At 42.1% G+C, this 13,440-nt stretch overlaps 1 protein-coding gene across 1 annotated transcript in view; it reads right to left on the bottom strand.

Moving 5' to 3' along the window:
- ACIN1 (apoptotic chromatin condensation inducer 1) overlaps window positions 1–13,191 on the bottom strand; it is a 50,169-nt gene extending 36,978 nt beyond the window's left edge. Inside the window, 5 exon segments of the mRNA XM_030970818.1 lie at window positions 4,277–4,948; window positions 7,298–7,402; window positions 9,701–9,806; window positions 11,388–11,453; window positions 13,010–13,191. Coding sequence (XP_030826678.1) covers window positions 4,277–4,948; window positions 7,298–7,402; window positions 9,701–9,806; window positions 11,388–11,453; window positions 13,010–13,147 — 1,087 coding nt within the window. The 5' untranslated portion in view covers window positions 13,148–13,191.
- Window positions 13,192–13,440: the final 249 nt, after the last annotated feature.

The following is a 13,440-nucleotide window of genomic DNA, read 5'->3' as shown; positions in this document are numbered from 1 at the left end:
AATGCCCCAAATTTTCCCCCAAAATTCCTCAATTTTCTTGAAATTACCAAATTTCCCCCAGATTTCCCCCAAATTCCCTCAATTTTTCTCAAATCCCCCAATTTTCACCCAAAATTCCTCAGTTTTCCCCCAAATTTCCCCAAAAATCTCCTCCCAAATTCCCCAAAATTTCCCCAAATTTCCTCAAATTTTCCCCCAAATTCCCCCCAAATTTCCCCAAAATTTCCCCAAATTTCTCAAATTTTCCCGAAATTTCCCCCCCAAATTCCTCAAATTTCCCAAATTTCCCCAAATTTCCCCAAATTTTCCCAAAATTTCCCCAAATTTTCCCCAAAACTCCCCAAATTTCCCCAAAATCCCCAAATTTTTCTCCCAAAATTCCCCCCAAAATCCCCCAAATTTCTCCCAAAATTCCTCAAAACTCCCCCCCCAAAATTCTCCCAAATTTCCCCAAAATTCCCCCTCAAAATTCCCCAAAATTTCCCCAAATTCCTCAAAATTCCCCCCAAATTCCCCAAATTTCCCCAAAATTCCCCAAATTTCCCCCAAATTTCCCCAAATTTTCCCCAAAATTCCTCAATTTTCCCAAAATCCCCCAAATTTTCCCCCAAAATTCCCCAAATTTTCCCCTCCCATCCCTCAAATTTCCCCCCAAATTCCTCAAGTTTCCCAAAATCCCCCAAATTTTCCCCCAAATTTCCCCAATTTTTCCCCAAATCCCCCAAATTTCCCCCAAAATTTCCTCAATTTTCCCCCAAATTTCCCCAAATTTTCCCCCAAAATTTCCCTCCCCCAAAATTTTCCAAAATTTCCCCAAATTTTCAAACTTTCCCAAATTTCCCCCCAAATTTCCCCCAAATTTCTCCAATTTTCCCAAAATCCCAAACTCAAATTTCCCCAATTTTTCCCCAAAATTCCCCCAAAATTCTTCCAAAATTTCCCCAAAATTTCTCAAATTTCCCCCAAAATTTTTCCCCCCCCAAATTTCCTCAAATTTCCTCAATTTTCCCCAAATTTCTCAAATTTTCCCCAAATCCCCAAATTTTCCCCAAAATCCCCAATCCTCAAATTTCCCCAAATTCAAATTTTCCCCAAAATTCCCCCCAACAAATTTCCCATTTTCCTGAAATTTCCCAAATTTCCCTCAAATTCCCCAAAATTTCCCCAATTTTCCCCAAAATCCCCAAAATTTCCCCCCAAATTTCCCAAATTTTCCCCCAAATTTCCCCCAAATTTTTCCCCCAAAACTCCCTCAAAATTTTCCCCCCAAATTTCCCCCAAAACTCCCCAAATTTCCCAAAATTTCCCCACAAAATTTCCCAAAATTCCCCAAAAAAACTCCCCAAATTTCCCCAAAACTCCTCATTTTCTTCAAATTCCCCAAATTTCCCCCCCAAATTTCCCCAAAATTTCCCCAAAATTTCCCAAATTTCCCCAAAATCCCCCAAATTTCCCCAAATCAATTTTCCCCAAAATTTCCCAAAATTTCCCCTAAATTTCCCCAAAATTTTCCCAAAAATTTCCCCAAAATTTCCTCCCAAAATTTCCTCAATTTCCTCAAATCCCCAAAATTCCCCCAAAATCCTCCCAAATTTTCCCCAAATTTCCCCAAAACCTCCCCCAAATTTCCCCAAAATTTCCCCAAAAATTTTCCCCAAAATTTCCCAAATCCCCAAATTTTCCCCAAAATTCCCCAAATTTTCCCCAAAATCCCCAAAATTTCCCCAAAATTTCTCCCCAAATTTCCTCCCAAATTCTTCCCCTGAAATTCCCAAAATTTCCCCAAAATTTCCCAAAATTTCCCCAAATTTCCAAAATCCCCAAATTTCTCCCCCAAAATTCTTTCCCCCAAAATTTTTTCCCCCAAAAATTTTTTTCCAAATCCCCAAAATTCCCCCAAAATTCCTCAATTTTTCCAAAATCCCCAAATTTCACCAAATTTCCCAAAATTTTCCCCAAAATTCCTAATTTTCCCCCAAAAATTTCCCCCCAAAATTTCCCCCAAATTTTCCCCCAATTTTCCCCCAAATTCCCCAAATTTTTCCCCAAATTCCCAAATTTCCCCAAAAATCTCCCCCAAATTTCCCCATTTTCCCCAAATTTTCCCCAAATTTCCCCCCCAAAATTTCCTCAATTTCCCCCAATCCCCAATTTTCCCAAATTCCCCAATTTCGCCCAAAATTCCCCAAATTCCCCCCAATCCCCCAAAAAATCTCTCAAATTTGCCCAATTTTCCCCAAATCTCCCCAAATTTTCCCCTCCAACCCCCCAAATTTCCCCCCAAATCCTCCAAATTTCTTCAATTTTCCTGAAATCCCCCAAATTTTCCCCAAATTTCTTCAATTTTCCCAAAATCCCCAAAATTTCCCCCAAAATTCCTCATCCCCAAAATTTTCCCCCCCCCCACTTTTTCCCAAAATTTCCTCACATTTTCCCCAAATTCCCCCCAAAATTTCCTCAATTTTCCTAAATCCCCAAAATTTTCCCCCAAAATTCCCCAAATTTCCCCCAAAACCATCAAATTACCCACCCCCAAATTTCCAAATTTCCCCAAAATTCCTCAATTTTCCCAAAATCCCCCAAAATTTCCCCAATTTTCCCATAAATTTCTTCAATTTTCCTGAAATCCCCCAAAATTTCCCCAAAATTTCCCACAAATTCCTCAATTTTCCCAAAATCCCCCAAATTTCCCTCTAAATTTCTCAATTTTCCTGAAATCCCCACATTTCCCCCAAAATCCCTGAAATCTGGCCAAATTTCCCCCAAAATTTTCCCAAAAATTCCCTCCATTTTTCCAAAATCCCCCAAATTTCCTGAATTTTCCCAAAATCACCAAAATTTACCCAATTTCCCCCAAAATTTCTTCCATTTTCCCAAAATCCCCAAATTTTGCCCCAAAATTCCCTCAATTTTCCTGAAATCCCCCAAAATTTCCCCCAAAATTCCTCAATTTTCCAAAATCCCCCAAATTTCACCCAGTTTCTCAATTTTCCCCAAAATTGCCTCAATTTTCCTGAAATCCACCAAAATTTACCCAATTTTCCCCAAATTTTCTCGCCCAAATTTCTTCAATTTTCCCAAAATCCCCAAATTTGGCCCCAAAATTTCCTCAATTTTCTTGAAATCCCCCCAATTTCACCCAAATTTCCCTGAAATCTCCCCAAAATTTCCCCCAATTTTCCCCACAATTTCTTCATTTTTCCCAAAATCCCCACATTTTGCCCCAAAATTTCCCCGCAAAATTTCCCCGATTTTCTTCAAAAATTTCCCCGAAAATCCCCAAATTTCCCCCAAAATTCTTCAATTTTCCTGAAATCCCCAAATTTTGCCCCAAAATTTCCTCAATTTTCTTGAAATCCCCCAAATTTCACCCAAATTTCCCTGAAATCTCCCAAAATTTCCCCAATTTTCCCCAAAATTTCTTCATTTTTCCCAAAATCCCCACATTTTGCCCCAAAATTCCTCGATTTTCCTGAAATCCCCAAAATTTCCCCAATTTCCTTCAAAAATTTCCCCCAAAATCCCCAAATTTCCCCCAAAATTCTTCAATTTTCCTGAAATCCCCAAATTTCACCCAAAATTTCCTCAATTTTCCCCAAATTTTCCCCCCAAACTCCTCAATTTCCCCAAAATCACCAAATTTTGCCCCAAAATTTCCTCATTTTTTCCCAAAATCCCCAAAATTTCCCACTAAATTTCTCAATTTTCCTGAAATCCCCCAAATTTCCCCAATTTTCTCCAAATTTTCCTGTAAAATTCTTTAATTTTCTGAAAATCCCCAAAAATTTCCCCCAAAATCCCCAAATTTCCCCAAAATCCCCTAAATTTCCCCAAATTTTGCCCCCAAAATTTCCTCAATTTTCCCAAAATCCCCCAAATTTCCCTCTAAATTTCTCAATTTTCCCAAAATCCCCAAATTTTGCCCCAAATTTCCCCAATCAAGCCCCCCAATTTCCCCTCCCCCAAACCCCACCCCCAAATCTCCTCCTGGGGCCCAAAATTCCCCAATTTCCCCATCCTCAATCCCAAATCCCCATTACCCCATCCCACCCCCCAAGGGCCTCAATTTGCATATTCAGCCCCCCCAAATTCCCCCAAAACCTCTTAATTTTCACGGCCCCAAATTCCCTCAACCATCCCCCTCAAGCCCCCCACCCATTTGTTGTTTTTCCCAATCCCCCAAATTTCCTCATTTCCCTCCCCAAATTTGCCCACCCCCCCAACCCCCTCCTACCCCCTCCTGAGGCCCCCCCCGCCTAGGCGTGCTTCCCCTCGCCCTTTACTTCGCGGGGGGGAGCGGACGAGGCCGAAGAGGAGGAGGAGGAGGAGGGAGGGGGGGAGGGGCGGGGCGGGGGCAGGGCCTCGGCGCTCAGCAAGGGGGGGAGGGGCTCTTCCTCCTCCTCCTCCTCCTCTTTCAGCCCCTCCCCCTCTTCCGGAAGCCCCGCCTCTTTGTCAGGCCCCGCCCCTTGGAGGGGAGGAGGGGAGGGGCTTCCCCCGCTGGGGGGAGGGGAATCCTCCACTTCCTGTTTCTCCTCCACTTCCTGTTTGGCCTCCACTTCCTGTTTGGCCTCCACTTCCTGTTTGGCCTCCACTTCCTGTTTCTCCTCCACTTCCTGTTTCTCCGCCACTTCCTCTTTCTCCGCCACTTCCTGTTTCTCCTCCGCTTCCGGTTCAGGCCCCGCCCCTTCCTGTTTCGGCGCCGCCACTTCCTGGTTGGCTGCAGGCTCCGCCTCCCGGTTTGGCTCCGCCCCCGTTTCCGGTTCTTTCGGGGCCGTTTCCGCGGATTTTGGGGTTTCCTCCTCTTCCTCTTCCTCCTCTTCCTCCTCGTCTTCCTCTTCCTCCTCCTCTTCCTCCTCCTCCCCCGCCGGGCCCGAGGAGGGGGCGGGGCGACGGCGCCGGGGGCGGGGCTTGACTCGGGGGCGGGGCCGGGGGGCGGGGCCGAGCGGGTCTGGCGGGAAAGAGAGATGGGAAAAAAAAATTGGGAGAATTTGACCCAAAATTGGGGGAATTTGACCCAAAATTGGGGGAATTTGAATAAATTGGGGGAATTTGAGTCAAAATTGGGGGGATTTGAATAAATTGAGAGAATTTGACCCAAAATTGGGAAAAATTGACCCAAAATAGAGAGAATTTGACCCAAAATTGGGGGAATTTGAGTCAAAATTGAGAGGAAACATTCTGACCAAAAATTGAGGGAATTTGACCCAAAATTTGAAAAATTTGACCCAAAATTGGGGGAATTTGAGTCAAAATTTGAAATATTTGACTAAAATTGGGAAAATTTGACCCAAAATTGTGAAATTTAACCCAAAATTAGAAAAATTTGACCCAACATTGAGAGAATTCAACCCAAATTGGGAGAATTTGACCCAAAATTGGCAAAATTGGAATCAAAGTTGGGGGAGTTTGACCCAAAATTCGGAGAATTTGACTCAAAATTGGAAAAATTTGAGTCAAAATTGAGGGGAAACATTTTGACCAAAAATTGGGAGAATTTGACCCAAAATTGGGGGAGTTTGACCCACAAATTGGGAACATTTGATTCAAATTTGGAAACTTTGGGTCAAAATTTGGAAAATTTGAGTCAAAATTGGGAAAATTTGACCAAAAATTGGCAAAATTTGGGTCAAATTTGGGAAAATTTGACCCAAAATTGGGAAAATTTGACCCAAAATTTGGGGAATTTCATCCAAAATTGGGGGTAAAATTTTGACCAAAATTGGGAAAATTTGAGTCAAAATTCAGAGGATTTGAATTAAAATTGGGAAAATTTGACCCAAAATTTGGGGAATTTGACCCAAAATCTGCAAAATTGGACCCAAAATTGGGAAATTTGATAGAAATTGGGAGAATTTGATGCAAAATTCCCCAAATTTTCCCCAAAAATTTAAGAAAAAATAAATTAAAAACCCCAAAATTCAACAAAAAACCTAAAAAATTAAAAACTGAAACCCCAAAATTTAACAAAAAAACCCCAAAATAAACCCAAAAATCCCTCAAAATTCCCCAAAAAATCCGACCAAAAAATCCCCCAAATTCCTGGAATTTTCCCCAAAAATGTAACAAAAAATTGATTCAAAAACCCCAAAGTTCAACAAAAAACCCTAAAATCCCCCAAAGAAGCCCAAAAAATCCCAACAAAAAATCCCCCAAATTCCCGGAATTTTTCCCAAAAATTCAATAAAAAATAATTTAAAAATCCCAAAATTAAGAAATCGCAAAATTCAGAAATAAAACCCCAAAATTCAACAAAAAACCCCCAAAATCCCCAAAAAAGCCCAAAAAATCCCCAAAAAAAGTCCAAAAATCCCAGCAAAAAACTCCAACATTCCCCAAATTTTCCCCAAAAATTTAACAAAAAATAAATTTAAAACCCCAAAATTAAGCAGAAAGATCACAAATTTAAAAAATAAAACTAAAATTGAACAAAAAACCCCAAAATTGAACCCAAAAAGTTCCAAAATCCCTGAAAAAAGCCAAAAAATCCCACAAAAAAAGCCCCAAAATTCCCCAAATTTTCCCCAAAAATTTAATAAAAATTAATATAAAAACCCCAAAATAAACAAAAAATTAGAAATTTAAGAAATAAAATCAAAATTGAACAAAAAACCTCAAAATTCAATCCAAAAAGTCCCAAAAATCCCACCAAAAAAATCCCCAAAATTCCCGGAATTTTCCCCAAAAATTTAAGAAAAAATAAATTAAAAACCCCAAAATGAACCAAAAACCCGAAAAATTAAAAACTAAAACCCCAAAATTTAACAAAAAACCCCCAAAATAAACCCAAAAATCCCTCAAAATTCCCCAAAAAATCCGACCAAAAAATCCCCCAAATTCCCGGAATTTTCCCCAAAAATCGAACAAAAAATAAATTAAAAACCCCAAAATGAACCAAAAACCTGAAAAATTAAAATATACAAACCCAAAAATCAATCCTAAAAGCCCCAAAATCCCACAAAAAACCCCAATAAATTCCCCAAAAACGCCAAAAAATCGCAGCAAAAAAACCCCAAAATTCCTGGAATTTTCCCCAGAAATTTGATAAAAAATTGACTTAAAAGCCCAAAATTAACCAAAAAACCAAAAAACTAAAAAAATAAACCCCAAAATTGAACAAAAAAAACCCCAAAATTCAATCCAAAAAGTCCCCAAAATTGCCCAAAAAAGCCCCAAAATGCCTCAAAAAAAAATCCCCAAAATTCCCGGAATTTTCCCCAAAAATTTAATAAAAAATAAATTTAAAACCCCCCAATTAACGAAAAAACAAGAAAATTAAAAAATAAAACCCCGAAAAGGCCCAAAGCGGCGCGGATTTGCCCCAATTCGCTGACCATCCTGCGCCGCTCCTTCCTCCCCGCTCCGGCCTCCTCCTCCTCCTCGTCCTCCTCTGCCCCCTCCGAGGCTGCGGAAAAAAAACCACAAAAAACGGAAATTTGGGGGAGTTTGGGGCATTTTGGGGTGAAATTTGGGGTTTTGGGGGGAATTTTGGGGTGAATTTGGGGTGAATTTGGGGTGAATTTTGGGGTGAATTTCTGGGTTTTTGGGGCGGATTTTGGGGTGAATTTGGGGGTGAATTTTGGGGTTTTTGGGGTGAAATTTGGGGATTTCGAGGTGAATTTTGCAGGTTTGGGGTGAATGTGGGGTTTTTGGGGTGAAATTTGGGGTTTTGGGGTGAATTTTTGGGGTGAATTTGGGGGATTTTGGGGGTTTTGGGGGTGAATTTGGGGGATTTTGGGGTTTTGGGGTGAAGTTTGGGGGATTTTTGGGTGGATTTTGGGGTGAATTTTGGGGATTTTGGGGGCGAATTTTGGGGATTTTGGGGGGAATTTTGGGGGATTTTGGGGTGGATTTTGCAGGTTTGGGGTGAATTTGGGGGGATTTTTGGGGGTGAAATTTGGGATTTTTGGGATGAATTTTTGAGGTGACTGGGGTTTTTGGGGTGAATTTTGGGGATTTTGGGGTCAATTTTGTGGACTTTTGGGTGAATTTGGGGAATTTTGGGTGAATTTTGCAGGTTTGGGGTGAATTTGGGGTTTTTGGGGTAAAGTTTGGGGGTTTGGGGTGAATTTTTGGGGTGAATTTTGGAGATTTTGGGTGAAATTTGGGGTTTTTGGGGTGAATTTTGGGGTGAAATTTGGGGTGAATTTGGGGTTTTTGGGGTGAAGTTTGGGGTGAATTTGGGGCATTTTGGGGTTTTTGGGGTGAATTTTGGGGATTTTGGGGCAAATTTTGGGGATTTTGGGGCGAATTTTGGGGATTTTGGGTGAATTTTGTGGATTTTGGGGTGAATTTTTGGGGTGAATTTGGGGAATCTTGGGTGAATTTTGCAGGTTTGGGGTGACTTTGGGGTTTTTGGGGTGAAATTTGGGGTTTTTGGGGTGAATTTTTGGGGTGAATTTTGGGGATTTTGGGGCCAATTTTGTGGACTTTCGGGTGAATTTGGGGTTTTTGGGGTGAATTTGGGGAATTTGGAGTGAAATTTGGGGGATTTTGGTTCACTCACCCGTCAGCTGTTTTTGGAGTGACGTTTGGGGTGAAGTTTGGGGTTTTGGGGTGAATTTTTGGGGTGAATTTGAGGGATTTTGGGGTGAATTTTGGGGTGAATTTGGGGGAATTTGGGGTTTTTGGGTGAATTTTGGAGATTTTGGGGGATTTTAGGGTGGATTTTGTGGGTTTGGGGTGAATTTGGGGAATTTTGGGGTGGATTTTGGGGTGAATTTTTGGGTGAATTCAGGGATTTTGGGTGAATTTTCTCGATTCTGAGGTGAATTTTGGGGTGAATTTTGGGGATTTTGGGTCACTCAACCATTGGTCCCCGCTGGTTTTGGGGTGAATTTGGGGGATTTTTGGGGTGAATTTGGGAAATTCTGGGGTGAATTTGGGGGTTTTTGGGGTGGATTTTGCAGGTTTGGGGTGAATTTGGGGAATTTTGGGGGAATTTGGGGTGAATTTTGGGGTGAATTTCTGGGTTTTTGGGGTGAATTTTGGGGTGAATTTTGGGGATTTGGGGTTATTTGGGGTGAATTTTGGGTGAATTTTGGGTGAATTTTGGGGTTTTTGGGGCGAATTTTGGGGATTTTGGGGGTTTTTGGGGGAATTTTGGGGGAATTTTGGGGTTTTGAATTTTTGGGGTTTTTGGGGTGAATTTGGGGAATTTTGGGTGAATTTTGCAGGTTTGGGGTGAATTTTAGGGAATTTGGGGGATTTTGGGGGGTGAATTTTGGGGTGAATTTTGGGGGAATTTGGGGGTTTTTGGGGTGAATTTTGGGGGTGAATTTTGGGGTGAATTTTGGGGTGAATTTTGGGGTTTTTGGGGTGAATTTTGGGGTGAATTTTGGGGTGAATTTTGGGGTTTTTTGGGGTGAATTTTGGGTGAATTTTGGGGTGAATTTTTGGGGTGAATTTTGGGGTGAATTTTGAAGTGAATTTTGGGGTGAATTTTGGGGGTGAATTTTGGGGTTTTGGGGTGGGGGTGAATTTGGGTGAATTTGGGGTGAATTTGGGGTGAATTTTGGGTGTTTGGGGGTAATTTTGGGGTGAATTTTGGGGTTTTGGGGTGAATTTTGGGGTGAATTTTGGGGTGAATTTGGGGTGAATTTTGGGGTGAATTTGGGTGAATTTTGGGGTGAATTTTGGGGTGAATTTTGGGTGTTTGGGGTGAATTTGGGGTGAATTTTGGGGTTAATTTGGGGTGAATCACCGGGTGATTTGGGTTTTGGGGTCTCCCGGCGCGGCTGCTGCAGCAGCTCCTGCTGCTTCTCCAGGTACTGCTTGATGAAGCTGTTCTGCCCCATGGCCTCGCCCATCTGCCAGAAAACGGGAAATTCCAAACATTTGGGGAATTTGGGGAATTTTTTGGGGAATTTTTCCCAATTTTTGGGGAATTTTTGGTGATTTTTTGACGATTTTTGGGGCAATTTTTGGGAATTTTTCGATGATTTTTTGGGGCTCTGTGTGGGTTAAGTGAGGCTGTTCCACCCCCAGATTCTAAAAATTGGGAATTCCCAAAAATTTGGAATTATTTGGGAATTTTTCTCTTTTTTTCAATTTTTTTAGGAATTTTTGGTCATTTTTTGACAATTTTTGGGCAATTTTTGGGAATTTTTCGATTTTTTTTGGGGCTCTGTGTGGGTTAAGTGAGGCTGTTCCACCCCCAGATTCTAAAATTTGGGAATTCCCAAAAATTTGGGAATTTTGGGAATTTTTGGGGGAATTTTTCCCAATTTTTTGGGGAATTTCTGGTGATTTTTTGACAATTTTTGGGCAATTTTTGGGAATTTTTCGATGATTTTTTGGGGCTCTGTGAGGGTTCAGTGAGGCTGTTCCACCCCCAGATTCCAAAAATTGGGAATTCCCAAAAATTTGGAATTATTTGGGAATTTTCTCTTTTTTTGCAATTTTTTTAGGAATTTTTGGTCATTTTTTGACAATTTTTGGGCAATTTTTGGGAATTTTTCGATTTTTTTGGGGGGCTCTGTGTGGGTTAAGTGAGGCTGTTCCACCCCCAGATTCTAAAAATTGGGAATTCCCAAAAATTTGGGAATTTTGGGAATTTTTTGGGGATTTTTCCCAATTTTTGGTGATTTTTTGGTGATTTTTTGACGATTTTTGGGCAATTTTTGGGAATTTTTCGATGATTTTTTTGGGCTCTGTGAGGGTTCAGTGAGGCTGTTCCACCCCCAGATTCCAAAAATTGGGAATTCCCAAAAAATTTTTTTGGATTTTTTTTTGATTTTTGGGGAATTTTCCCCCAATTTTTGTGTTTCTCGAATTTTTTGGGGATTTTTTTTTTGACAATTTTTGCCCATTTTTTATAATTTTCTGTCAATTTTTGGTAATTTTCAGATGGATTTTGGGGAATAATCGAAGCCCTTCCAGCCTCACATCCCAAAAATTGGGAATTCCCAAATTTTTTAATTATTTGGGATTCCTGGGAATTTTTCCCCATTTTTTAGGAATTTTTGGTGATTTTTTGGACAATTTTTGGTGAATTTTTCCAGATTTTTTTCTGATTTTTTTCCTGATTTTTGTGATTTTTTTTTGAGGATATTTGGGGGGGAATTTGAGGGAATTTCGGGGGAAATTTTGGGTTTTTGGGGGGGAATTTGAGGAAATTCAGGGGGATTTTGGAGAATTTGCTAAAACTGAAAAGAGGAGAATTTGGGGGGAATTTATGGAAATTTTGGGCAATTTTTAAAACAATTTGGGAGGATTTAATGAAATTTTGACGGAAACCTGGGGAGGTTTTTTGAGGCTGATTCGGGAGAATTTAAGGGAATTTTGGGTGGATTTTTCAAATTTTTGGGTGGATTTACGTAAATTTTGGGGAATTTTGGGGGGATTTATGTAAATTTTGGGGAATTTTGGGGATTTTTGGGGGGTCTCACCTGGGAGTTGGGCTGGAAGGTGGGGTGGGGGCTCGAGTGCTTCTGGAGGTTCTCCAACATCAGCGCCTGAATTTGGGCAGATTTAGGCAAAATTAAAAATCTTTGAAATTTCACTTCTCATTCATCCACATCTTTGTTGCCCTCCCGCCCCAAAATCCCCAGAATTCCCCCCAAAAATCCCTACAAAAATCCCGTCTTTTGCCCAAAACACACAAAAATCTGAATTTCTGACCCAAATTGCCTCAAAAAACTCCTGAGTTTTGCCTCAAAATCCCTCAAAAGTAACCCAAAATTTGAATTTTTTCCCGAAGTCCCCTCATAATCCCTTATAAACCTCAAAGTCGTGAATTTTGCCTCAGAGCGCCCCAAAAATTGCAATTTTTTACCTCAAATCCCCTCACAAACACGTGAAAAATGAGGATTCGGCCTCAAATCCCTCAAGAATCCACAAAAAATTGCAACTTTTACCTCAAACCCGCTGAAAATTTAACAAAAACTTCACTTTTTACCTCAAACTGCCTCAGGCTCTTCTAAAAGTCCCCAAAGCCTCAAGTTTTACCCCAAATTCTCTCCTAAAGTCACCACAATTAATTTGTTTTTGATAAAATCCCCCCAAAACAAGGACTTCATCTTGAATTATGGAAAAAAAATACGTTCAAAATGATAAAAATCTGGGTTTTGCCCCAAATTCCTCAAAACTGCGACTTGTACCCCAAATCCCCTCACAATTTTGCCAAAAACGGGTTTTAAACTTTAAATCACCTCCGATTTCTCCTCAAACTCATCCAAACCGGGATTTTTACCTCAAAGCTCCTAAAACATCCCCCAAAATTGGAGTTTAAAACTTAAATCCCCTCGGACTTTTACTGGAATTCACGAAAACCACGACTTTGACCTCAAATTCCCTCACAAATTTCGCAAAACCGGAGCTTTAAACCCAAATCTCCTCAGACTTTTCCAAAAACTCACAAAATCCGCAACTTCTACCCCAAAACCTCTCAAACTTTTCCTAAAACTCATCAAAACCGGGATTTTCACCTCAAATCCCCTCACGGAAACCTCAAAACCGGAGCTTTGAACCGAAATCGCCTCAGAACCGCAACTTCACCTCAAATCCCCTCAAAAACTCCTCAAAACCGGAGCTTTAAACCCAAACCCCCTCAGACTTTCATCAAACTCATCCAAACCGGCATTTTCACCCCAAATCCCCTCACAAACTCCCCAAACCCCTCCCTTTAAACCCAACCCCCCCTCAGCCTCTCCGCGGAACACCCAAAACCCGCAACAAACCCCAAACCCCCACCAAACCCCAACTTTTACCCCAAAACGCCCCAAAAAAACCCCCTTCCCCTCCCACCTCCAACGGACCCAAAATCCCCTTTTTTCACCCCAAACCTCCCTCACCCCCCACTCACCCTAATGGGGTGGGGGTCTCTCCTCTTTCCCGCCTTTTTTCCCCCCTCACGCGTTGGCGGGAAAACCCTGAGGGGGAGAACCGTTCCCCACCCCCCCACCTCACTCCTCGCTTCCCGCGCATGCGCCGCCATTTTCCCGCCCCCCCTCTTTCCCCTCACGGCGGCCTGTCCTGGGCGCCGCCGCCATTTCTGGCGCTTCCCCCTCACCCCTCGCAGCCGCTTGATCAGGGCGCTCTTCTGGCCGCTCTTGGCGAGCCCTCGCTGCTCCAGGGCCGCTTTGAGGTCGGCGACGCGCAGCAGATGGAGCGGCCGCCCGTCCAGAGTCACCTCCTCCCCGTCCGCCATCTTGGTGTGGCGCCGCTTGCGCTGCGCCTTCGGACGCTTCCGGACGGCGGCTTCGGCAACTTCCGCACGGCGCTTCGGCTGTTTCCGGAAGGTTTCGTGGATTCCCGTGGCTCTTCGGGTGTTTCCGTAACTTTCCGTGTGTTCCCGGCGGCTCTTCGGGTGTTTTCGGAGCTCTTCGGGGATTTCCGGTTGTTCCCGTGGCTCTTCGGGTGTTTCCGGTGCCGGGAAGGATCGGAGGAGTTCGGGGATTTCCGGAGAAATTCGTGATTTTTTTTTTTACTCATTAAAGTTCG

This window comes from Camarhynchus parvulus, unplaced genomic scaffold (genome assembly GCF_901933205.1).
Source record: "Camarhynchus parvulus unplaced genomic scaffold, STF_HiC, whole genome shotgun sequence".
Classification (NCBI taxonomy): domain Eukaryota; kingdom Metazoa; phylum Chordata; class Aves; order Passeriformes; family Thraupidae; genus Camarhynchus; species Camarhynchus parvulus.
The sequence above is the reverse complement of the archived record's forward strand: the minus strand, read 5'-3'. Positions and strand labels throughout refer to the sequence as shown.